Source organism: Ascaphus truei, chromosome 12 (assembly GCF_040206685.1).
Source record: "Ascaphus truei isolate aAscTru1 chromosome 12, aAscTru1.hap1, whole genome shotgun sequence".
NCBI lineage: Eukaryota > Metazoa > Chordata > Amphibia > Anura > Ascaphidae > Ascaphus > Ascaphus truei.
This window is the reverse complement of record NC_134494.1, coordinates 51830132-51856767: the sequence shown is the minus strand read 5'-3', so window position 1 is coordinate 51856767 and position 26636 is coordinate 51830132. Positions and strand designations below refer to the sequence as shown.

The following is a 26636-nucleotide window of genomic DNA, read 5'->3' as shown; positions in this document are numbered from 1 at the left end:
AAGATGCGTCGCACAGCACAAAAATAGATGAAGGCTGATGTGGGATAAAAATAAGCTTTATTTGCACAAGGTGCAAGTGAGTCCTCTTTACGCGTTTCGGCCTGGAACGCCCCCAGGCCGAAACGCGTAAAGAGGACTCACTTGCACCTTGTGCAAATAAAGCTTATTTTTATCCCACATCAGCCTTCATCTATTTTTGTGCTGTGCGACGCATCTTTCTCTCCTTGAGAAGTTCCTTTACATTGCTGCATCAAGCGTCTGCACGCTGAGTTCCTGCTGGCTTGCGGTTTCCTTCACTGAGTCTGCCGTGACGTTATCAGCAAGTATCGTTCAGGCCGCCGGTCAGGTGACCGCCCTCCGCGTCTGCGGGTATTGGGTTGGCGGTGAAGAGCAAAGATCACAAGCAGAGACACCCTGACTTCAGCTAGGAGAAGCAGATATATTACACTGAGAAGACCCGCACAGGCTTCACTAACCACTACAAAGACTTACACGTGAGTGTCCCATATCCCAACCTCATAGTGCTCGCGGTGAGCCGGTTGGGGGGAATGATTATATGTGTCTTCATATTACACTAAGGTTGTGTATCGCCTGGGTCTAGAAGATTTACTTTATCTTGCACCAGCAGGACTATGCTATATTCTGAGCGCCTGGAGGGTTAATCGGATGATTCACCCGTTTGTATGCTAGACCTTCACAGGGAGCTGGGCATCGAGATGCTGGATGAACATCTAAAGAAGCTCAACACGAAATTTTACAGGGAATTGGACCAGAATTCAAATCCGCTGATCAAGAAGCTTGCTGCGACCTCTGCCAACCCATCTGACCGCTACCCACGACCCATCACAGCGCTGACTCTGTGAAACCAACTCAACTGTGGCAAGTAACACAGATCAAGAAGCTTTCTAAAGTGTGCGACAATACACTCAACAAGAGAACTTGGAGAAATGAGGCTCAAGCCTCGGTATCCAATATCACCACTGACAGATTTAATCAGTGCGGTTCTGCTTCTGGAAAATCCTGTTTCCAATCCTGGAGGTTATTTAGGGTGGAGCGCTACTTTGCTAGGAGTGAACCCCAAATCATGTATTTGTAAACTGCAATGGATATCCCCAGAGGGGCTGGCATTGCATTACTTCACAAATGAGTGGATTCAGGATCATGCATGCAACTACTTCCATGGTTAACCCCTTGGCAACCTGAGAATATTGCAATGCTGTGCCTGCCCCCTGTCTGCCTGTGAAGAAGTTGAGCACAATCACGTTTAATTTCTGAAAAACAAATATTACGCCAAACCAAATACATCTGAAATAGGATTGCAGCTTGGCTTGCTTTACCTTGTGTCCAAGTCGACAGCGGTTTCCTTTTCTGGGCTGTAAAACACAGAACCAAAGTGCTAAATTAGTAAATACAATAACACACACTATTCCCACAGCAATACAGTACATTAGGATTTAAGAACACACTTTTCAGAGTTATGCTGTCTTGGGAGAACCTGGTGTTTAGGAAGACGAACAGAAATACGATGTAGGGGGTGTTTAGACGCACTACTGGAGCAGAGCTGTGTCATATGTAAGAACAATGTCTCCTTACATCTGATAAAGAATGTAAGACATACACCACTTTGGATACGGGGGACCTTTTTGGGGCAAATAAAAGGTAAAAGAATGGCATGTACCTCCTCCTCAACTCTTCCTACTGACACTATCCACGTCTCAAGCTGGGGCAGATGGGGCAAAATTGGAGCAAACACTTTTGATACATAGGTGCAGGATGAAAATGCCCCAGTTTTGCACCAACATTGCCTTGAAAGATAGACCCCTAGGTTGTAACAATAAACATCTTATAATAGGAATGCCGGTTATACTATAATGATAGGACTTGCTTATTAGGGTTGGACACACCTGTGTTGTTGCCACCTTTATGCCATACATTCCGTCTGATTAGTGCTGCAGAGTCTTTGAGCTCTAACATTAGAAAAAGTCTTGGGACCTTATCAGTATACTTATGGGCTGCTTTCCATACCAGGAAAGTCTCATAGTGCCTTTGTTCTGAATCAAGCGCCCCTGATATGGAGAAGCATCGTCACAGAATATTGGAAAGGGGGCAATACCCCTCAGTAACTAGTTATAGCATGCATGTGTAATATTAACAGCCACATGGGAAGAGGGCACCGTGTAGTTGGCATATGTATGTTAATACCAATTTCAGGATTTTCATGAATCCAGTGGAATTGCAGTTGATTCTGGACCTAGAACCCAATATGTGTTAATAACGAAACAAGAAGAAAAAGGGGACAGGTAGGACCACTCATTGGACCTCCTTCAGCGTGACCGCGGTGGCGCCTTCCCTGCATAGCTCAATGGTAACGTCACTGCCTGTGAAGTTGTTGAACACGGCTTGAATCGCTGTATCATCTCCTTAAGACTTTGGGAAAGTCACTTTATCTCCCTGTGTCAGGCACTCAAATTAGATTAAGCAGCTCGATAACGCGTTGGGCCTGCAAAAGTTTATATACAGCTCTGCGTGCAAACATATTATTAATAAAGGTGATTCAATACACTTGAATTAGTCTAGTTGATACATATAACCCCATATGCTTTGCAGGTTGCCCTTGGAGGCTTAGTAAAACATTTAGCAAGAAATCACATTTTTAAACTAAAAAACGCTTACAATTTTGCTGAGGCATTTTACGGTACATCGTTTTGCACCTTTCGGTGATATTGTAAGTCTCAGCATTAAGAGAATTACACATAGAAGCTGATGTACATGGGCTGTCAAGATCCTCGGGAAACGTTGGAAGAAGAGACCCATGTGCATCACCTTTACTGAATGCTTTTCCAATGAAAGATATGACAATCATCAAACAATCAATATTTCCCTGGGACCAATATGGGTACAAGAAATCTGATGTGGCGTAAAAGTACGTACACCGTGCCTTCCGCATAGAATATAAAGCAGAGCTCTGCGGACTAAAGATAGAAACATAAAATATACTGATATTAAACTCACCTGACATCCTCCCCAGTCTCGCTGTCGGGTACACTGCTGGATGCCAAAAACACGAGAAGTACATATTGTTTCATGCAGTCAATGGAAACAGCCTGTTACTAAATAAACATATTGCAGGCTGATCTGTACACCGATTACAAATATATACTTACAGTTTTTGTAAGTATTAATATTGTTTTAAATAACAGCATCTGTTCAATTACTTTGTGTAGTGCACTTTGTGTGGTCACATAACGGAAATATCCAACATGTGTGCACTTTGCCTTTTATCCAGTTCATTAGGCCCGCATAATGGTTTAAATCGACAGCCTACACACCTCCAAACGTCTAGACATAATAGGCAGGTTAATCATTCTTGTGATATGCCTGCGCTTACCAAAGGAACATTCTGTACAACCTTAACAAGACATTATTTGCATTATACAGATTTGACATGGAATGCAATTTACCTCTCAAAAGCATCAATGTGCAAAACTGAAGATGGACTTAGTCTTATCCATTTTAAATTGGCACAAAAGAAAACTACATTGAACACATGATGTGTAGCTGTTAAGATTGATCTGGATTGCTGTGGCTTGGGAAGGTTCTTCAAACAACTCGGACTTATTTGAATGAGTTGAGGGATTTCCCAGAGCACTGTTGCTTACTACAGTATCCACATCCAATATGACAAAACCATTTCGTTCATTTCTGTATGGGTTTTCTTCTCATACGTATGGGTCATTTAGTTAAATCATTGGTCAGAACATTTCAAGCCTTCAACCATGTCAAGGTATAGACCCTATCAGCAGGTCCCACACAACCAATGTTATACAGTATACTGTGTCTTTTGTATTTCCTCTACTGTATGGAGAGGAAACCAAGCAATGATATAGTCACTAGCATGGTATGTGTGACATGCATGCAGTGCCTGAGGGGTTAACGTGTAGGCACACTGTAGGTGCTGTGTGTGATCTGCGGTGCAGGTACAACTGATTTCGCTTGTACAGTGGTTTAGCTACTGGTTTTCTCTTTATTTTTCATGCATAAAAGAAAACAACAGATTTTAAGGTGGAATTTACTCCTTGGTCACATTGTCCATTATTAATCTTAATTCTGTTGATTTTATTTAATTAAGTACAATTGGAAATAAAAAAGTAAATATATGCAAGTATGAGCGTTTCCTATTGGCTATCCTATATGTTTCTTCAGTACTACCCCCCCGAGATGTCTCTCTCATACCGCCCCTTACCTCTGAACCTCCATTCCCCTCGCTATCAGATTGTGTCGGAGTTTCCATCCTCACGAGCTGCCTGAAAAGTCCCTTTTACAAGGCACCATTTTTGGAACTGTGTATAATAACCACGACCCACTGCATTACCCACTTACCATCTTACCCCTGCCCTTTAATACTGTCACTTCCATGTACTCCTATAGCCTCTCTATGTCTCCCAATACACCAGACAGATTGTAAGCTCTTTGGGCACCTTTCCCCCGATGTTTCGGTTAAAGCATTATGCCCTTATACCTATTTGTATTATTCACCCCTGTATGTCTTATATACTATATCGGTAAAGCACTGAATACACTAGCTTGCTCTGTATAAATAGAAATACAGTACGCAGAGTAGTACTCTGCACCCCTTAACACCATCACGTTGACCACTGCTTTAACTTATTATTAGTATTACTAATACTGCTAGTTAAACACTATACTGAATATATTTACACTTGCATCAATTCAGTGGTGAAAGGGGCATTGTATTAATTATAAACTGCATTGGTATTCTTACACTGTCATATAATAGAAAGGAAGAGAACTGGCAGAGCACTTCTGTAGATATCCAGAACAAAGTAGAGGAGAGGGTGCGTATCCCATAAAAAAGTTATTTATTGGTCATGGGAAAAAAGGGCAAAGGAGAGTCCCACCCGCGTTTCACGCTTCTCAGTGCGCTTCTCACGGAGAAATATATTACACTGTAATATATCCAGAATGTCGGATGTAGAAGTGGGGAGTTTTGTGTCTTTTGCTGTATAGCTTAGATCACTTTTTTTCTTTTCTTTTTATATATATATATATATATATAGTGTTTGCGTTTCGAGCTTGCAGGGACTGTGTGTGTGTGTGTGTTAATAAATGTAATTACTATCATATTTGACATATGCACAAATCCATTTTTGCACATTTTAAATGTTCACCTAGGGACACGGAGTGGCTCAGTGAGCAAAGACACTGACTTTGCAAACACTAACACAGAGTTTGACTCGGGGGAATCTGGTTCAATTCCCAGTGTCGGCTCTTTGTGACATTAGTTAAGTCACTTCATCTCCTTGTGCCTCACGCACCAGAAACAGATTGTAAGCTCACTTGGGTAGGGACTGTGTCCGTAATATTCCCATGTGCTGCATACCGTGCCCTATACTGTAATTGTGAAGCACTTTGAGTCCCATTGGGAGAAAAGTACTATATGCAATAAAGTTATTTATTATTACCTGTTCCAATACACATCACCAGACGTCTTCTGCATCTCACCAAGTGTGGCCAACAGCAAGGAAGATTTCCCACAGCCAACTTGTCCAACAATCATTGTCAGCTGACCTGTAGAGAGGAAATATTTCCTATATGTAATGAACATCCACCTATTTATCTTATTTTCTGTGTCTGTAGCTATGTTCATAATGTACAGTAACTATTTTTGTACAAACAAGTTTATGATAAACTCTTGTTGATCCATTAAAATGGTGTCTCAACTTGCAACCAATCTGCACTGCTCCAGGAGGGCCAATAGAGCCTATAGGATCAGCACTTTATTTTCATTTGTACAATTGATGCACACAGTAATCTTCTGTGCATCAACCAACTCTTCATTTAAGGACTTATTCCAAATATCTTCTTATCTATCAGGTCAACACTTATAAGTCTGGGATTTTGACAGAAATACCTCTTTGTGTTCTGAAAATGTCATTTACATGGGAAGCAAAGTGCGGATGGAGGGTGGTGGAAGATGTTTCTATAAGGGTGAAGGACGGCACTTGGACAAAGCTGGTGATTGTAGAGGCAAAAAGAAGTCAAAGCGAGCCCTGCGAGCAAATACTGCAGTACCTTGTGGAATCCGGATGTCAATGTTTGATAAAGTTGGAGATCCATCAGGGTTCCATGTGAAAAACCCATTTGTGATCTAGATACATCAACAGAGAACACATTAAACAGAAAGAGGAACCCGTTTTAAATCACTTAATTACTGTCTGACTTGCAACATGTTGTCTGTAAGAAGAGATTGATTTAATTTGTAGAAGACATATGATCACAATACATCATTTCATTTAAAATGAATAGAGTGTGAGATCTTTGAAAGGTCTTTTCATAATTTCCCCTGATATATTATTTTGTATAGGGGAATAAGGCTGCAACACTGCACTGTTTTGAAGTCGAACATTGCTAAATTCTAACTAAATGTGTCAGTTTAGATTCTGTTTGTATATCACCTGCATGAAGCAAAAGAAAAATATTGTACTCAGAAATAAACTCATTAACCCTGCAGTGTTGCCTGAGAGCATAGGGGTAACATTGTACTTGTGATGTTGCATTATATTCCTCTGTCATAATTACATTTCTCACTATTTAAAACTGCGTTCACTTGTAATTATGTTAATGGTAGATTATAAATTGTTACAGTCAGTAAGTAGCACTGTACATACACAGAATGAGGCGTATCTATCAATGCAAAAACCCCATAATATTTACCCTTTTCCCCATTAGGTTATTACTACTATGGGAGGCATTACAATCATAAGTCGAAGTATCAGGGTACTATTTGCCAATTATCTTGCACTGTGCAAGTCAGCCTTTTTGCTCCAATTCCGTAGCTGTATCAACCTTCTCTTCTAAGCATCAGAAAACGTAAGACATTTTAATATATTGCTGTGCTACAGGGCACAGTTTTCTTTGCACTGATACACAGACTTAACTAGATATAGTAACTTAGTATAAGTTATGTATTTGGTATAATGAAGCTTTACTCTTACATGGTTAGAAAGGTTTGCACCATATTGGTAACAGGGATGCATGTCAGTGAGGTGCAGGCCCCTTCAGCACTGGACAGGTAAATACAGAATACATGCAGTAATAAACACAGGGGCTTATGCAGAGACGTGCGATTATGCCAATCTCGCCAGATTTTTGGCAAAAATGTCCGCAGCAAAATTGTGCATGGCGAGAACTTGGCGAGAAAAGTAAAATCTGCCGGAATTATTTTATTTCCATAAATATTCACCAGACGGGTGGCGAGAAGCTTGAATTAGCCATTTACAAAACACGCAGTATTCCAGTAGCTCCGATGCGCATGTATGCGCCAATCGGGGCTATTACATGGCGCGATTGTGTACATTTGTGTCCGCCAGCAAAACTTGGCTTTATGCTGGGCAACGAACGTGCGGCTCTGCATGGCGAGTTTCACGCCAAGTGAAACACGCCAAATTTAACATTTACTTTACACAGGGCTAACGGAGTACCCTGCATAGGACGAAATTAAAAGGCAATTCTGTGGCGAATTTATTGCCGTTGCGCCTTTCTGTAAAGTACCTCTCTGCATAAGTCCCACAGATTTGGAAGTATTAGGTGAAAGAAGGAAGACAAAGCTATGCCTTTTGCCTTCTGCTGTCAGCCTCCTGACCTGTATGAGCAAAGGCGGTTCATTCAATAAAAAATATCAGCTTTTCCTAAGGGAGTAATACTGAACATATTAACTGGCTGACAATTACTGTACACAACTATAGCGCCATACCCCAAAACAAATCAAATGTATCAAATATACAGAATGTTTAGAAACAATCTAATGTAACATACAATCAAGTAATATATCAAGAAAAACGTTTAAGATTATCCACTTAGATGGTAACGTCCTGCAGCCGTGAGTCCTCTGGGATTATCCAAACCCCATAGAAACAGTCTTTGCAGAGAGAGTCCCCCTCGGTGCTGGAACTTTCACTCGTGCTCAATACAAGGCATGAAAAATATAAACATGTAGAGGAACAATGAGGAGTAACACACTTAATTAAAGATGCTGTCACATCTGTGAGAATGGGAACACTGGATGCTATTTCACCCTAAACACTCCAGGAATGGTGATGGAAATGACCATAAACATACACACCACCACCACCACGCAGTTAACCCTTTACAGCCTGGATCAGTAATCTAGGTGTAACCCAATCTATTAAGATTGCACCATGAATGATTGTTAATAGAGAACACTCAATGGAGTTGAAGATGAAAAAATTACACCTCTGCCGGATGGACCATTCTCAGCAATAATATGTGGTGAAGAAAAATGAGAACATACAGTAGCACAGAACTGCTATATACCAAAACTTTACTGGCTGTTTAGTCAATTGATAGGATGCTTATCTATATCTATTAAGGAAGTAATATGAGAGGAGGCACTATACGTGGACCCACAGAGGCAAGGATCCAAGCAGCCACAGAGGACAGAGATATCACAAGGCCACCACAACCAGGCTTAAAAGGCTTACAAAGAACCAAGGAATCCGTGAGTTTTATTACAAGTGTTTGTTTTTAAATGTTGGTTCATTATATTTTGGTATATAGCAGTTCTGTGCTATGTTCTCATTTTTCTTTTCCACATATTATTGCTGAGAATTGTCCATTCGGCAGAGGTGCAATTTTTTCATCTTCAACTCCATTGATGTGAGTGTTCTCTATTAAATATCATTCACGGTGTAATCTAGAAGTATTATGGTGAAATCGGATACATCTTAATTGATTGGCTTACACCTAGATTACTGATCCAGGCTATAAAGGGTTAACGCTTGGTGGTGGTGTGTATATGTTTATGGTCATTTCCATCACCATTTCTGGAGTGTTTAGGGTGAAATAGCATCCAGTGTTACCATTCTCACAGATGTGATAGCATCTTTAATTAAGTGTGTTACTCCTCATTGTTTCTCTACATGTTTATATTTGTCATGCCTTGTATTGAGCACGAGTGAAAGTTCCAGCACTGAGGGGGACTCTCTCTGCAAAGACTGAACATATTAAATTGCTCTCCACGGAGGGATGAATATATTTAATGATTCCCTCCTCTAAATGAGCTATACATCCTACAGATGTCGAGCTTGGATTTATTTATGAAATCACCATTTCTCTACACCCATCACATGTCAACCATTACACCCATCACATGTCAACCCTTACACCCATCACATGTCAACCCTTACACCCATCACATGTCAACCCTTACACCCATCACATGTCAACCCTTACACCCATCACATGTCAACCCTTACACCCTTCACATGTCAACCCTTACACCCATCACATGTCAACCCTTACACCCATCACATGTCAACCCTTACACCCATCACATGTCAACCCTTACACCCATCACATGTCAACCCTTACACCTGTAGCCAGGTCACCTTTTTCTCCCTGGAGACCCCCCTTCCCTGGCGCAGCTCGATCGCGGGTACTGAAAACCCCGACGGCTGCTTCCAAGGGTGGGGGCTGGAGCAGGGAGCAGCGCGGCTTCTCCTGCCTGCGGCCGGTTGCCGGGGACGCGATCGGGCCGTTGCTAAGGCCGCGATCGCGTCTCTAAGGTCCCGGCGGCCGCAGAGCAGGGCGCCACCATTGCGCTTCAAGTCGCGCATGCGCAGTGAGTCCCCGGCGGCCCAGTTATCTCGCGCATGCGCAAGGAGGCTGAGAGAGGCAGGGAAGAGTCGCGCGAGGGCAGAGACAGAGCAGGAAACAGTGAGGCGGCCATTGGTAGTTCGCGCAGGCGCAGGAGAAGCGCGCACGCGGCCCCAATGGTGTAGCAGCCCCCTGGGAACTACAATTCCCAGGAGGCATAGGGAGACAGGCACCAGGTGCCTGATAATGGCCAATAGGGCTGGAGGAAGCTCAGCCCGGGAAAAGAGATACATTTCCCGGGCTTTGCATGAGTCACGTCAGTTGGAGCAGCGGAGCTGAAGGGGAAGGAAGGATGCGGGGAGTGAGTGCAGCTCCTGCATCCTGATAGGTACCCACACCCTCCAGGTAGGCCCCAACTCCCCACCAGGTTAGTGGGTAACTGATAAGGGACGGCCCTAGATAGGGAGGTCACCCTTAGTGTATGTAAGGTGCAGGTTTGGCAGTGCCACAGCGGATAGTGCTGTGCGCACTGGCAAATAGGCACAGCGTGCGAGCAGTGTGATTGCTGCGGGTTCCAGGCTGCGGTGTATGAGTGTTACATGTTGACGCTGCATGTAATGAGTGCAGTGTGTGTGCAGGGTGTGTGAGTGTCTGCAGGCGGACGGTGAGAGCTGTGTGTCAGCTGCAGGCGTGTTAGTGTTAGGAGTAGCGAGTAGCTAGTTATAGGGAGGATTAGGGACTTGGGTAGCTAGGAGAGTGGGGCAGGTTATTACCCCGCAGGCCCTAGGAGTTTTCCCCAAGCCATCCCAGGTTGCGGTTCATCAAGGACAGGCCCTAGGTTAGGGTTACTGTCACTCTAGGAGTAGTTAGTGATAGGAAGGGATAGCGGCGGTTGTTGTTCCCATGCGACGGTGGTGTTACCGAGAGACGGTTGAGTTCCCGTGGAGTGGTGGGACCCTCGTTGGGGTCCACGGCAGAAGTACCTGGAAAGGATCAGACGGACGTCTGACCCTTTTAGAAGAAAGTTGCGGTCCCGAGCATCGGAGTGCTCGGAAGGTATCAATATATAAGTGCACCAACAGGCCTAGAGGTTTTAGTGACTGCGCAGTCACCCATTGACTATCTCCGTAGGAGTACGGGACAGTGGGTGTGGGGGTTTCACTGGACACAGGGTGGGATCACCTAGTGGTGGGGAAACGTCCTGCGAGACGTCATGGGTAGTGTCTCCCCGTGAGAGGGACACAGGTTATGAGGTTATGTAAATGATTATGATATTCTCTATGTTCATAGTAAAGCCCTTAGTTATTATAATCACTGTGTGTGTGGTTTCTGATTGGGTTCCTATGTAGGGTCATTCTACATTTCCATAGAATCCTACATAGGTGGAGGCGCTGAACCAAGAAACGTTCCAGAGGATTCACCCCAGGCTCTCATTAGCGGAGGCTCAGACCTCCTGTGAGCCTGCAGGTATACGCACCATACCGGTAACACTACATGTTCTACTCACCCACATTATATATGAGATTGGGTGGGGTGGAAACCCCGTTACATTTGGAGGCGCTGCTGAGATAGACCTGGGGTGCCCTGTTTAATTTTTTTTCAAATTGTCCAATTCCCATTTCTCACCATGTGGGCACTCTCCAGACAGGAGGTCTCCACCTGGGCCTCGAAGCTTAGTGCAACTCCTAACCACATGGTTGCCGTGGGGGCAGTCCCTGCTGGCGTGTCTCTGCTGGACGTTCAGGCGCAGGTTCGGAAGCTCCCTGGCCTGGATCGTACATGGGTCAGAGGACGAAGGTATGATATCACCTGGCAGTGGAGTGCTATACTGATGTATGTAGACCATGCCATAAGCGAGGAAGATGGTCCTCAATTCTTGAGTCTGTCCGAGGGTCCGAACGAGGGGTGCCCCTTTATTTACCCTGAATCGGCCGTTCCTGCATGCAACGAGAGCCCTAATGTAGTTAGCAGGACTGTGATCAAAATGGAGGCTCCTGTAGCAAGGGAGGCTAATAGTGAGTCCCACCTAACATGGCGGCTCCCGCCAACTCAAAATGACACACGTGCTTCTGACTGCCAGGCTGCTCAGAAAAGGGTTGCAGAAAACCCTCCGGGACTGGCGGGAAAACCAGAGCCCCGCCCCGTAATGTGAGTGACACAGTGCAGAGCCAGAGCCACTCAGTGATAGAGCACACCCCTCCTTTAAATTCCACCAGGGGGAGTGAGCACAGTGAACCGCCATTAGACCCTTCTGTTCACCGGGAGGAAGGCATTGTCGTAGACATAGAGTACTTTCTTTATGAGCAAGAAACAGAGATAGACTGTCAGGACATACACCCCAATATGTATGTGGCCTGGCGCGCGCCAGGAGTAGATTCTCTTCTCTTCATATGCTCCTGCCTGCAAGAAGCCCACGCTCAGGGAGCCAACGTGGCTCAAGGACCCCTCGACTTCAGGACCGTCGAGGTGGAAGGAGAAATGGGCATACAGTGTTTTAGCCCCACGTGCGGCTGTTCTAGAGAGACATTGACATGGTGGTCCTACTGTGAATGTTGCGGTGTGCGGTTACTGAAGTCTATTGTGCCCCAGCATGCAGAAGTTTCCAGTGAAGAGGTTGAAGTCCCATCGGTGGCGATGCGCCTACCGGCGAACCACCCCAGCGGTGATGCAGAGGATACAGAGTCTGCTGTGGGTCCGTGTACCCTGGAAAAGGTGTATCCCAATGTTGCGGACCCTGCTGTGGGCCCGTGGGCTCTACAATGGTCAGTTCGACCTATTACAGAGGTACCATCGGTCCTAGGCGTGGGACCAGTACCTACAGACGACCAGGGTGAGTCGACTGCCCCAGGGGTGTCGGGGGTGAGCCTCCAGGTGACCGCGGAGCACGATGGCTCCTTAAGTCTGGTCGCCCGGGCGAAGGGCTCCCCTCTGCATCGCGTCCTGGTGGAGGTGTCCTCATTGGAAGGTAGCTGTCCCGAGATGAGAGTGGACCTGTGTCTACCGTTGATCCTCCCGGAAGAAGGGAAGCCCATCGTCAGCCAGCAGAGTGGTAAGGAACTCCCTTGTTCCCCACAGACTCCGATAGAGGTGGCCGTGAAGAAGGCCAAAGCTACGGTTCCTGAGCGGAGTGTGAGCCCGTGCGCTCCGACACAAGTGGTCCCAGGACTGGGATCCAACGCTCCCGAAGTTCGAGTCCGTGAGTGGACTGTCCCAGAAGAGTTGGGGACAGGTCCCGATACCACCAAGGTGGGAACTGACAGCGTCCCCGAGGACCTGTTGGCCACCGTGAATCACCGCAGGGGTAAGGTGTCTACTCTTTCCCCCCTGCCAGGTGAAACCGAGACATCGTCCAGTGCTCGCTTCTCGGTGGAAGCCTCGCAAAAATATAGGGACAAGGACTGTGTAAAGGAAGATCCAGGGAGACTGGCCTCCTTTAAGCCCAGAAAGGAGCGTGCCATTCGCCAGGTGGTGGACCGCGGGAAAGGTCCTGGCCTCCTGGTCTACAGCATCCCTGCCGCGGATGACCGGGTAAAGGCCCAATTCAGAGACACTGTGCTACTCCTTTCACCAGGGGGAGGAAGTAGCGAAGAGCCAGTAGCTGTCGCTTTAGGGTGTGCTCTCCGAGAGATTCACCCCGGGGAGGCTCACGGACGCAAAAGTGAGGTACCCCCACATGTTCAATTAGGGGCACCCCACAAATGGTCTCAGCAAGCAGCTGATACTCAGCTGGCCTCGGGTATTATGGGGTGTGATGTGACATGTTTTGGTGAGGTTAAAGTCGACCTGTTAAGTGTACGGCTTATGCCATGCCATTTTTCACTGTGTAAAATTGTGCCATGTGATGTCGTTCCCCAAGCGAGGGCGTTGGGTGTTTCACCAGGGGGAGAGTGTAGCCAAGTCACCTTTTTCTCCCTGGAGACCCCCCTTCCCTGGCGCAGCTCGATCGCGGGTACTGAAAACCCCGACGGCTGCTTCCAAGGGTGGGGGCTGGAGCAGGGAGCAGCGCGGCTTCTCCTGCCTGCGGCCGGTTGCCGGGGACGCGATCGGGCCGTTGCTAAGGCCGCGATCGCGTCTCTAAGGTCCCGGCGGCCGCAGAGCAGGGCGCCACCATTGCGCTTCAAGTCGCGCATGCGCAGTGAGTCCCCGGCGGCCCAGTTATCTCGCGCATGCGCAGGGAGGCTGAGAGAGGCAGGGAAGAGTCACGCGAGGGCAGAGACAGAGCAGGAAACAGTGAGGCGGCCATTGGTAGTTCGCGCAGGCGCAGGAGAAGCGCGCACGCGGCCCCAATGGTGTAGCAGCCCCCTGGGAACTACAATTCCCAGGAGGCATAGGGAGACAGGCACCAGGTGCCTGATAATGGCCAATAGGACTGGAGGAAGCTCAGCCCGGGAAAAGAGATACATTTCCCGGGCTTTGCATGAGTCACGTCAGTTGGAGCAGCGGAGCTGAAGGGGAAGGAAGGATGCGGGGAGTGAGTGCAGCTCCTGCATCCTGATAGGTACCCACACCCTCCAGGTTGGCCCCAACTCCCCACCAGGTTAGTGGGTAACTGATAAGGGATGGCCCTAGATAGGGAGGTCACCCTTAGTGTACTGCACCGACACACTTTATTCGAGCAAATATCCGGTATGTACCTGGCAGATACCTGGAATGCGCCGCTCCTCACCTCTGACAAGCCCCGTTGCATTTGCCTTCCCAGCCTGGGTTCATGCCTGGCTGATGGGCGGCTGATCTGTTAAATGATAATGATTAGGATTTAATAGGCTGCAATGCTTCGCGTGTCTACCAGAAGGCATAAATTCATGAATTGTAATGCAGTATATATATATGTACTGTGCAGTATTGCAGCCAGCGGGAGTAAAATGCTTCAATCCCTGCTGGAAAATAACTCAATGCACTTGGGCAGAAAACAGTCACAAACCTCAATACACCCGGGTATACCCGAATTCGTGGGACTAGCCGAGCTCGAATAAAGTGTGTCGCCAGTGTATGTAAGGTGCAGGTTTGGCAGTGCCACAGCGGGTAGTGCTGTGCGCACTGGCAAATAGGCACAGCGTGCGAGCAGTGTGATTGCTGCGGGTTCCAGGCTGCGGTGTATGAGTGTTACATGTTGACGCTGCATGTAATGAGTGCAGTGTGTGTGCAGCATGTGTGAGTGTCTGCAGGCGGACGGTGAGAGCTGTGTGTCAGCTGCAGGCGTGTTAGTGTTAGGAGTAGCGAGTAGCTAGTTATAGGGAGGATTAGGGACTTGGGTAGCTAGGAGAGTGGGGCAGGTTATTACCCCGCAGGCCCTAGGAGTTTTCCCCAAGCCATCCCAGGTTGCGGTTCATCAAGAACAGGCCCTAGGTTAGGGTTACTGTCACTCTAGGAGTAGTTAGTGATAGGAAGGGATAGCGGCGGTTGTTGTTCCCGTGCGACGGTGGTGTTACCGAGAGACGGTTGAGTTCCCGTGGAGCGGTGGGACCCTCGTTGGGGTCCACGGCAGAAGTACCTGGAAAGGATCAGACGGACGTCTGACCCTTTTAGAAGAAAGTTGCGGTCCCGAGCATCGGAGTGCTCGGAAGGTATCAATATATAAGTGCACCAACAGGCCTAGAGGTTTTAGTGACTGCGCAGTCACCCATTGACTATCTCCGTAGGAGTACGGGACAGTGGGTGTGGGGGTTTCACTGGACACAGGGTGGGATCACCTAGTGGTGGGGAAACGTCCTGCGAGACGTCATGGGTAGTGTCTCCCCGTGAGAGGGACACAGGTTATGAGGTTATGTAAATGATTATGATATTCTCTATGTTCATAGTAAAGCCCTTAGTTATTATAATCACTGTGTGTGTGGTTTCTGATTGGGTTCCTATGTAGGGTCATTCTACATTTCCATAGAATCCTACATAGGTGGAGGCGCTGAACCAAGAAACGTTCCAGAGGATTCACCCCAGGCTCTCATTAGCGGAGGCTCAGACCTCCTGTGAGCCTGCAGGTATACGCACCACACCGGTAACACTACATGTTCTACTCACCCACACTATATATGAGATTGGGTGGGGTGGAAAACCCGTTACATTTGGAGGCGCTGCTGAGATAGACCTGGGGTGCCCTGTTTAATTTTTTTTCAAATTGTCCAATTCCCATTTCTCACCATGTGGGCGCTCTCCAGACAGGAGGTCTCCACCTGGGCCTCGAAGCTTAGTGCAACTCCTAACCACATGGTTGCCGTGGGGGCAGTCCCTGCTGGCGTGTCTCTGCTGGACGTTCAGGCGCAGGTTCGGAAGCTCCCTGGCCTGGATCGTACATGGGTCAGAGGACGAAGGTATGATATCACCTGGCAGTGGAGTGCTATACTGATGTATGTAGACCATGCCATAAGCGAGGAAGATGGTCCTCAATTCTTGAGTCTGTCCGAGGGTCCGAACGAGGGGTGCCCCTTTATTTACCCTGAATCGGCCGTTCCTGCATGCAACGAGAGCCCTAATGTAGTTAGCAGGACTGTGATCAAAATGGAGGCTCCTGTAGCAAGGGAGGCTAATAGTGAGTCCCACCTAACATGGCGGCTCCCGCCAACTCAAAATGACACACGTGCTTCTGACTGCCAGGCTGCTCAGAAAAGGGTTGCAGAAAACCCTCCGGGACTGGCGGGAAAACCAGAGCCCCGCCCCGTAATGTGAGTGACTCAGTGCAGAGCCAGAGCCACTCAGTGATAGAGCACACCCCTCCTTTAAATTCCACCAGGGGGAGTGAGCACAGTGAACCGCCATTAGACCCTTCTGTTCACCTGGAGGAAGGCATTGTCGTAGACATAGAGTACTTTCTTTATGAGCAAGAAACAGAGATAGACTGTCAGGACATACACCCCAATATGTATGTGGCCTGGCGCGCGCCAGGAGTAGATTCTCTTCTCTTCATATGCTCCTGCCTGCAAGAAGCCCACGCTCAGGGAGCCAACGTGGCTCAAGGACCCCTCGACTTCAGGACCGTCGAGGTGGAAGGAGAAATGGGCATACAGTGTTTTAGCCCCACGTGCGGCTGTTCTAGAGAGACATTGACATGGTGGTCCTACTGTGAATGTTGCGGTGTGCGGTTACTGAAGTCTATTGTGCCCCAGCATGCAGAAGTTTCCAGTGAAGAGGTTGAAGTCCCATCGGTGGCGATGCGCCTACCGGCGAACCACCCCAGCGGTGATGCAGAGGATACAGAGTCTGCTGTGGGTCCGTGTACCCTGGAAAAGGTGTATCCCAATGTTGCGGACCCTGCTGTGGGCCCGTGGGCCCTACAATGGTCAGTTCGACCTATTACAGAGGTACCATCGGTCCTAGGCGTGGGACCAGTACCTACAGACGACCAGGGTGAGTCGACTGCCCCAGGGGTGTCGGGGGTGAGCCTCCAGGTGACCGCGGAGCACGATGGCTCCTTAAGTCTGGTCGCCCGGGCGAAGGGCTCCCCTCTGCATCGCGTCCTGGTGGAGGTGTCCTCATTGGAAGGTAGCTGTCCCGAGATGAGAGTGGACCTGTGTCTACCGTTGATCCTCCCGGAAGAAGGGAAGCCCATCGTCAGCCAGCAGAGTGGTAAGGAACTCCCTTGTTCCCCACAGACTCCGATGGAGGTGGCCGTGAAGAAGGCCAAAGCTACGGTTCCTGAGCGGAGTGTGAGCCCGTGCGCTCCGACACAAGTGGTCCCAGGACTGGGATCCAACGCTCCCGAAGTTCGAGTCCGTGAGTGGACTGTCCCAGAAGAGTTGGGGACAGGTCCCGATACCACCAAGGTGGGAACTGACAGCGTCCCCGAGGACCTGTTGGCCACCGTGAATCACCGCAGGGGTAAGGTGTCTACTCTTTCCCCCCTGCCAGGTGAAACCGAGACATCGTCCAGTGCTCGCTTCTCGGTGGAAGCCTCGCAAAAATATAGGGACAAGGACTGTGTAAAGGAAGATCCAGGGAGACTGGCCTCCTTTAAGCCCAGAAAGGAGCGTGCCATTCGCCAGGTGGTGGACCGCGGGAAAGGTCCTGGCCTCCTGGTCTACAGCATCCCTGCCGCGGATGACCGGGTAAAGGCCCAATTCAGAGACACTGTGCTACTCCTTTCACCAGGGGGAGGAAGTAGCGAAGAGCCAGTAGCTGTCGCTTTAGGGTGTGCTCTCCGAGAGATTCACCCCGGGGAGGCTCACGGACGCAAAAGTGAGGTACCCCCACATGTTCAATTAGGGGCACCCCACAAATGGTCTCAGCAAGCAGCTGATACTCAGCTGGCCTCGGGTATTATGGGGTGTGATGTGACATGTTTTGGTGAGGTTAAAGTCGACCTGTTAAGTGTACGGCTTATGCCATGCCATTTTTCACTGTGTAAAATTGTGCCATGTGATGTCGTTCCCCAAGCGAGGGCGTTGGGTGTTTCACCAGGGGGAGAGTGTAGCCAAGTCACCTTTTTCTCCCTGGAGACCCCCCTTCCCTGGCGCAGCTCGATCGCGGGTACTGAAAACCCCGACGGCTGCTTCCAAGGGTGGGGGCTGGAGCAGGGAGCAGCGCGGCTTCTCCTGCCTGCGGCCGGTTGCCGGGGACGCGATCGGGCCGTTGCTAAGGCCGCGATCGCGTCTCTAAGGTCCCGGCGGCCGCAGAGCAGGGCGCCACCATTGCGCTTCAAGTCGCGCATGCGCAGTGAGTCCCCGGCGGCCCAGTTATCTCGCGCATGCGCAGGGAGGCTGAGAGAGGCAGGGAAGAGTCACGCGAGGGCAGAGACAGAGCAGGAAACAGTGAGGCGGCCATTGGTAGTTCGCGCAGGCGCAGGAGAAGCGCGCACGCGGCCCCAATGGTGTAGCAGCCCCCTGGGAACTACAATTCCCAGGAGGCATAGGGAGACAGGCACCAGGTGCCTGATAATGGCCAATAGGACTGGAGGAAGCTCAGCCCGGGAAAAGAGATACATTTCCCGGGCTTTGCATGAGTCACGTCAGTTGGAGCAGCGGAGCTGAAGGGGAAGGAAGGATGCGGGGAGTGAGTGCAGCTCCTGCATCCTGATAGGTACCCACACCCTCCAGGTAGGCCCCAACTCCCCACCAGGTTAGTGGGTAACTGATAAGGGATGGCCCTAGATAGGGAGGTCACCCTTAGTGTATGTAAGGTGCAGGTTTGGCAGTGCCACAGCGGGTAGTGCTGTGCGCACTGGCAAATAGGCACAGCGTGCGAGCAGTGTGATTGCTGCGGGTTCCAGGCTGCGGTGTATGAGTGTTACATGTTGACGCTGCATGTAATGAGTGCAGTGTGTGTGCAGCGTGTGTGAGTGTCTGCAGGCGGACGGTGAGAGCTGTGTGTCAGCTGCAGGCGTGTTAGTGTTAGGAGTAGCGAGTAGCTAGTTATAGGGAGGATTAGGGACTTGGGTAGCTAGGAGAGTGGGGCAGGTTATTACCCCGCAGGCCCTAGGAGTTTTCCCCAAGCCATCCCAGGTTGCGGTTCATCAAGAACAGGCCCTAGGTTAGGGTTACTGTCACTCTAGGAGTAGTTAGTGATAGGAAGGGATAGCGGCGGTTGTTGTTCCCGTGCGACGGTGGTGTTACCGAGAGACGGTTGAGTTCCCGTGGAGCGGTGGGACCCTCGTTGGGGTCCACGGCAGAAGTACCTGGAAAGGATCAGACGGACGTCTGACCCTTTTAGAAGAAAGTTGCGGTCCCGAGCATCGGAGTGCTCGGAAGGTATCAATATATAAGTGCACCAACAGGCCTAGAGGTTTTAGTGACTGCGCAGTCACCCATTGACTATCTCCGTAGGAGTACGGGACAGTGGGTGTGGGGGTTTCACTGGACACAGGGTGGGATCACCTAGTGGTGGGGAAACGTCCTGCGAGACGTCATGGGTAGTGTCTCCCCGTGAGAGGGACACAGGTTATGAGGTTATGTAAATGATTATGATATTCTCTATGTTCATAGTAAAGCCCTTAGTTATTATAATCACTGTGTGTGTGGTTTCTGATTGGGTTCCTATGTAGGGTCATTCTACATTTCCATAGAATCCTACATAGGTGGAGGCGCTGAACCAAGAAACGTTCCAGAGGATTCACCCCAGGCTCTCATTAGCGGAGGCTCAGACCTCCTGTGAGCCTGCAGGTATACGCACCACACCGGTAACACTACATGTTCTACTCACCCACACTATATATGAGATTGGGTGGGGTGGAAAACCCGTTACACACCCATCACATGTCAACCCTTACACCCATCACATGTCAACCCTTACACCCATAACATGTCAACCCTTACACCCATCACATGTCAACCCTTACACCCATGTTGTATTCCAGGGGGAGCATGGAGGAAAATAGAACAGAAAAAAACAATCTAAGTGTAAACAGTATTTAAAGTGCAAAATTCAATATCTTGTCTTGGCTCGTATGTTGTGCCTACTTACAAGATGTAAGTTGTTTTCAAGCGTTTTAGACACACAATGGTCTCTGCTGTGGATGTTGTTCTCCACTTAATGAAGCGGTCTCCAATAGTCAGCTCAGCAACCCAGTACATGTGAAGAAAAATGATACCATAGTGCAGACCAATATGATGATAAAACTAAACTTTATATATTTAAAATTGAACACTTACAATAAAAATGAATATATTAAGCATTGTTCACAATATTAGTGAGGAGAGAAGAGTGTGTTAGCTTCCGGCTCACCCGCCTCCTCCGATGGGACCCGGTACAGTTAGCCTCTTTCCGCGACTCCGCGACACTCCTGAGGAAGCCACACACCCTTTTCTGGCGAAACGCGTAGAGTGGGAGCCGTCCAGACGGGAGAGAGGAGAGAGGCGTGATTGCCATTTAGAAATTTTACCAGCCGCACCCGGAAGTGACGCGACGGAACTAAGCGGAAGTGACGCTCTGGCGGTGAGAGAGGCGGGATCACCCACCCGAGAGGCAGCTCCAGGCTTGAATAGCTGAAGGGGAGTTCAAACAGCCCACGGGAGAATACAGCCCAAATCACACAGTCCACCGCCAAAGACGCGGAGTCGCGGAAAGAGGCTAACTGTACCGGGTCCCATCGGAGGAGGCGGGTGAGCCGGAAGCTAACACACTCTTCTCTCCTCACTAATATTGTGAACAATGCTTAATATATTCATTTTTATTGTAAGTGTTCAATTTTAAATATATAAAGTTTAGTTTTATCATCATATTGGTCTGCACTATGGTATCATTTTTCTTCACATGTACTGGGTTGCTGAGCTGACTATTGGAGACCGCTTCATTAAATGGAGAACAACATCCACAGCAGAGACCATTGTGTGTCTAAAACGCTTGAAAACAACTTACATCTTGTAAGTAGGCACAACATACGAGCCAAGACAAGATATTGAATTTTGCACTTTAAATACTGTTTACACTTAGATTGTTTTTTTCTGTTCTATTTTCCTCCATGCTCCCCCTGGAATACAACAGGAGTGACGATTTGCGGGACTAGCGAAACCAGTCCCTACCAGCTGGGTTTGAGCAGGGGGTTTGAACCTTTTAAATATCACTATTTGCACGTTATTTGAGCACGTTTTGAATACCTGCTATAATCAATTGATTTTGTTAACAACATTCACTGTATAGTTTTTTAGTGAAACACTAATAGAGCTAGCGCCATTTTTTTCACCTTCACAAAGCACAACCCTTACACCCATCACATGTCAACCCTTACACCCATCACATGTCAACCCTTACACCCATCACATGTCAACCGTCAGGGAGAAATCGTTATATGCTCCTACAGTTCTTATGTTACACTGTATAGCAGGGGTGGGCAACTCCCGTCCTCAAAAGCCACCAACAGGTCACGTTTTCAGGATACCCTTTCAGCACAGGTGGCTCAATCAGTGGCTCAGTCTTCAAAGCAGGGATATCCTTAATACTGGACCTATTGGCGGCCCTTGAGGACTGGAGTTGCCCCCCGCTGCTGTATAGTAATTTGACTTCATGCTCCAGCCCACAGAGCCTCAGTCTCCATTTAGTCAGAAAGTATCGACTACAGTTTCACACCCACACACCCTTGAGCCGTGATGATCTTATTATTTGCTTGATAACCCACTGTAATAATCCACAGGGTTTGCCTCCCACGCGGAAGCTTTTCTTGTGGGGCTTGTAAGAACACAGGAATGTATTCACGGTATATACAGGGAGCAGCATCTTCCTTACAGCGATTGAAATTCTGTAGGAAATGGTTCAGAAACCACGGAAATATCCTGCATACTATGGGTCAGACATGATCAGACAGTGCGAGATATCCTGCATACTATGGGTCAGACATGATCAGACAGTGCGAGATATCCTGCATACTATGGGTCAGACATGATCAGACATTGCGAGATATCCTGCATACTATGGGTCAGACATGATCAGACAGTGCGAGATATCCTGCATACTATGGGTCAGACATGATCAGACAGTGCGAGATATCCTGCATACTATGGGTCAGACATGATCAGACAGTGCGAGATATCCTGCATACTATGGGTCAGACATGATCAGACAGTGCGAGATATCCTGCATACTATGGGTCAGACATGATCAGACAGTGCGAGATATCCTGCATACTATGGGTCAGACATGATCAGACAGTGCGAGTGAAGGACGTGTTGAGGATTAGTTGAAAAGTGACCTTCATTTCACCTTTATACACAAATCATTTCCTTCTGTGATGTTATTTGCTCTTCTCTGCTGACAGTTGAAATTGTTCCAGTCTTCTCTGATGGGCCTCTTACGGTTTACAACTTTGAGGGGCTGTGCGGGAGCAGGAAAACAGAAACACAAGTGAACAGACATGGCACAGTGGGGTGTGTTTAAATACAGGGACAGACATACAGTATAAGCAGCATGCATCGGCAAGTGGTAGAATGTACAGTGAATCACAGCAACTGAGCAATAGGATCCCAATATGTTACTTACAACTGCTTGGTATTTGCTTTGGGTTCCTGGCTTAACGGATAGTAAGCATTGATCGGGCTCGTCCCCTATTTCTTCACTTGAGAAAAATTCATTGAGTTTCTGAACACTAGGAAAAGAAAATGACAGTATAATTGAGTTGAAGTCAACAGTGTAAAGAACTTGGATTAGGTATTATTAATTGCTAGTATGGTTATAAATACAAAAACAGGGGGGGATTTCTATTCAGTTTGGAAGCACAGAGCATAGGATATTCAACATACTAGAATGGTCAATGCAGAAGAGTGTCGCCCAAAATCTACTCGACTATTGTATAACGGCAAAACATCAACATTAAAACAAATACTTAGATTGTAAGCTCTTCGGGGCACTGGCTCCTTTTTCCTAATGTTACTTTTATGTCTCAAGCGCTTAATCTCAATAGGTGTTATATATTATTATTATTATTATTATTATTATTGTCACATGTATCAATGCTGTGAAGCTCTATGTACATAAATGGAGCAATACTGTATAAAGATAGACCTACATACAAATATAGTTATCAACATACATTTACTGTGATAAAAGGTGACCCATTTGCCCACTGTCAACACAACATGATTGGTCCTAAATATCTTTAATCTCTATAAATGAAATGTACTGACTCTCTTGATGTTCCTCTATTTCTTATTGTTTTATACTGCTCAATATTTAAGCCCTATTTTGCTACAATATTGCAAATATCTATTTTTTCACTCACTTGTGGCAAATCACAAGCTTCTACCTACTACAAAATCAATAGTGATCACTGAACACTTAATAGAATGTATCACAATGAATAACACGTTACAGATGTTTTGCACATTTGTGTATGCTGGTAAAGTGATTGTTTTCAAGAGTTAGTCCCCAAAAAATTACAGCTCATCTACAGTTAATATGCTTCTCAGGAAATGAGATTATATTAATTCAGAAATGCAATCAAAATGATAATGTTGCAGACATAATACTTTTGATTACAAATGACCGAGAGATCAAACCGTGTTTATCCAACCAAGAATACGTTTAGTTAAGTAATGTGATATTATATTACAGCAACGTTTTGCCTGATGATTCAGTGTTAAAAGATAAATCTATATGTTTTGTAAAATGAAACTAAAATCTACCAAAAAAATTCCTGTGTTTCTTCTTCTCCACCTATGAATCCTTTGTCATTAAACGTCTTGTACAGAATGCTGCCAGTAATAAAAAAAAAAGAAAGAAAGTGTGGTTTATCAAGAAAATAACATCTAAGTGATATCTGCGGTACCTCTCCTAATTCTATGTAAATTAATAACGGAGTCAATTCTTCAGTGTTATTCAGCATGCAGATGAGCCAAACATGAGTCTATAAGATCCCAATGGTAAGACAATAGCTGGGTCATATTTGGATGAGAGGATTGAGATTTATTAGGACAGGATAATGTTGGTACTATGCTAGCTTTACTCTAAAAGAGTAGTATGCAAACCTCCCCACAGGAACCACCATTCCACACCAGATTTTAGAAATAAATAATGGTTTTGTACATATAAGTGGGCTTCAGTTGCAGAATATATATGTATGTATGTATATCTTTATTTATATAGCACCGTTCATGTACATACAGTAGCTCTTCACAGCAGTAATACGTGTGACATAATATAAATAACAAATAATAATAACAACACATAATGGGAATAAGCGTTTCAGACATAAAAGAGTAATAGAATGTTCATTGTTAATCGAAAAAATCCTTCAAGTCTTGAGAACCACTGTTTTAGAAACTGCTGGTTTCAACAGTTCTCCAAAAAGGCTGATCACTTTGCGCTTTCTTTATACACCCCCATCACAGCAGGGTTCGAGAAAAGGGAGGATGAGATGGAGAGGAAACAGGATGGATGAGGGGGGTGGAGGGGAGATGGAGGATAGAGGATGGATGGGAGGGATGGGGAGAGAGGATGGATTGGTGGGAGAGAAGATGGATGGGTGGAGAGAAGATGGATGGGAGGAGGAATAGGAGGGAAGATAGGATGGGGAGGGAGATGGAGAAACTAGGAAAAGAGTAAAGGAGAGAGGGTGAGATTATGGGGAAGAGGGAGAAACAGGTCAAGAAGGATAGAGGGGGGAGAGGGTGAGTGTGTTGGAGGAGAGGTGGAAGGGGACCAGGGAGGAAGGAGAGAGAAATAGAGGGTTATTATGAGGGTGTATGTGTGAGAGTAGGGGAGGTGACCTGCAGTGTGCAATGCAGTGGTTTCTTGGTTCTATAAATTGGGGGAGCGCCATTGGTGGAACTTGCCGTGGGCGCAAAAATACTTAGTTCCACTACTGTACATAACTAATATACTGTATTACTAAACAACTATTAATTGCTGTTGGGATCATGAACATCTGTACTATGTTCTAAAACAATTAGTTCATTAATCACTTCACAAGCTTTTTTCATGCAGTAATGCCTGACTAATCGTCCGATGTATCATGGATCCCAGGCATGGACTGCATGAAACGGGAGTTACAAAATGTAATTATATCCTTAAACATTAATAATAATAAGCAGGGGAGTCATTTGGAGAATGATTGAAGCTGGAGATTTAACTGGCTTCTCTACTAGTTGTTTAACTACAAAGGTTTTAAGTACGGAAATGTCTGGATATGTCAGGCAGTGAATTATAGAAGCAACGTCTGGAAAGAGTCACTGTTTAGATACTGATCATAGCTGGGTTGCGTGTTCAAAACTAAAAGTCTGAACTCTTTAGTGATAATTGTGTGATTTCTTTTACAATTTCACCAAGATAACAATGGGATTGCAATGTTAACGATCAATCAAAGGTGCCATTGAAAATTCTTGCAATTTTACTTATTCAGCTCTGATTGACTAGAGAATTCCCAGTAAATGGCATCACAAACCCGTACACTGAAATAGAGTTCCTATGATTTAATAGGTCTCAGCATCAACCAGAAGGGTCAATACCAAACCCTCTGCCATATGCAAAGAGTTGTGTATATAGGACTACCTAACTTAACTTGAATGAATTCCTAGCAATATATGTTTTTTCTCTGGATTCTGTTGGTCATTATCCATGAAGTCGCTTGCTTTATGTTTTAAAATGGTCAAAGCTAAATACTCTATCCTAAATGATATATAGCACTTTGGTCTAGTTGTATTTTCATGCTGCTCCGTAAAGGACTTCACACAAGTTTACCAAAGTCTACAGCCATTGTGGTTGGTGCGCATAAGCTGTTACTGGCTCCATACCATTACATTATACTACTCAGTACAGGCATACCCCGGTTTAAGGACACTCACTTTAAGTACACTCGCGAGTAAGTACATATCGCCCAATAGGTAAACAGCAGCTCACGCATGCGTCTGTCAGCACGTCCTGAACAGCAATACCGGCTCCCTACCTGTACCGAAGCTGTTAACAAGCGGGGAGACTATAGAGTCTGTTACAAATGCGTTATTTACATCAGTTAAGCACGTATATGACGATTGCCGTACAGTACATGCCTCGATACGTGGAAAAAAGGTAGTGCTTCACTTTAAGTACATTTTCGCTTTACATACATGCTCCGGTCCCATTGCGTATGCTAATGCGGGGTATGCCTGTATATCAGTTCTTTTGCAGTGCAACAATATACCATCTACTATTAAAAATAGCTACCAAGGATGGTTGTGTCAATTACTACGTTTTTATACAAGAGCGTAATTAACCTTTTTATTTCAGATTAAAATGAAAAATAATGATTAAGGATGACCATAGTGAATTGTGATTGAGCTTTTAATTCATATACAGATGTAGCATGACTTATTATCTCCGGGCTGAAAAAGTCTAACTCCTCGGCTTCCGGAGATTGTGCTGCGGGCGTTCATGCTTTTGGATCGGACTCCCTACAGCAATAATGCTCGGGCACGGGGGAAATCATGATCGCTGCACCGCGGCTGGCGCCAGCCATTATCAAAACATCTTCAAACAAAGTATTATTAATAACTGTGATACACCCTGAGTATTATTAATAACTGTGATACACCCTGAGTATTATTTGGAATAAGTAGACCAAAAAATAGTAATTGGTTCCATGAAGGTATCTCCATATCGTTAAGCAGTAGGTT

At 46.6% G+C, this 26636-nt stretch overlaps 1 protein-coding gene across 4 annotated transcripts in view; it reads right to left on the bottom strand.

Annotated features, from left to right (window-relative positions):
• The window catches only part of ABCC8 (ATP binding cassette subfamily C member 8), a 158031-nt gene that overhangs the window by 49506 nt on the left and 81889 nt on the right, over positions 1 to 26636 (bottom strand). For 3 of the 4 annotated variants that reach the window (XR_012787627.1, XM_075567706.1, XM_075567707.1), the window contains exons 13-18: positions 22531 to 22636; positions 22255 to 22365; positions 6094 to 6169; positions 5484 to 5589; positions 3013 to 3048; positions 1338 to 1373 (exon numbers count right to left, since the gene is read on the bottom strand). Coding sequence is in view for 3 of the 4 variants with exons in the window: in XM_075567706.1 (XP_075423821.1) it covers positions 1338 to 1373; positions 3013 to 3048; positions 5484 to 5589; positions 6094 to 6169; positions 22255 to 22365; positions 22531 to 22636 (471 nt within the window). In the remaining variant the exon portion in view is untranslated. The remainder of the gene's footprint in view (positions 1 to 1337; positions 1374 to 3012; positions 3049 to 5483; positions 5590 to 6093; positions 6170 to 22254; positions 22366 to 22530; positions 22637 to 26636) is intronic. The other variant, XM_075567708.1, reaches the window with a different exon arrangement.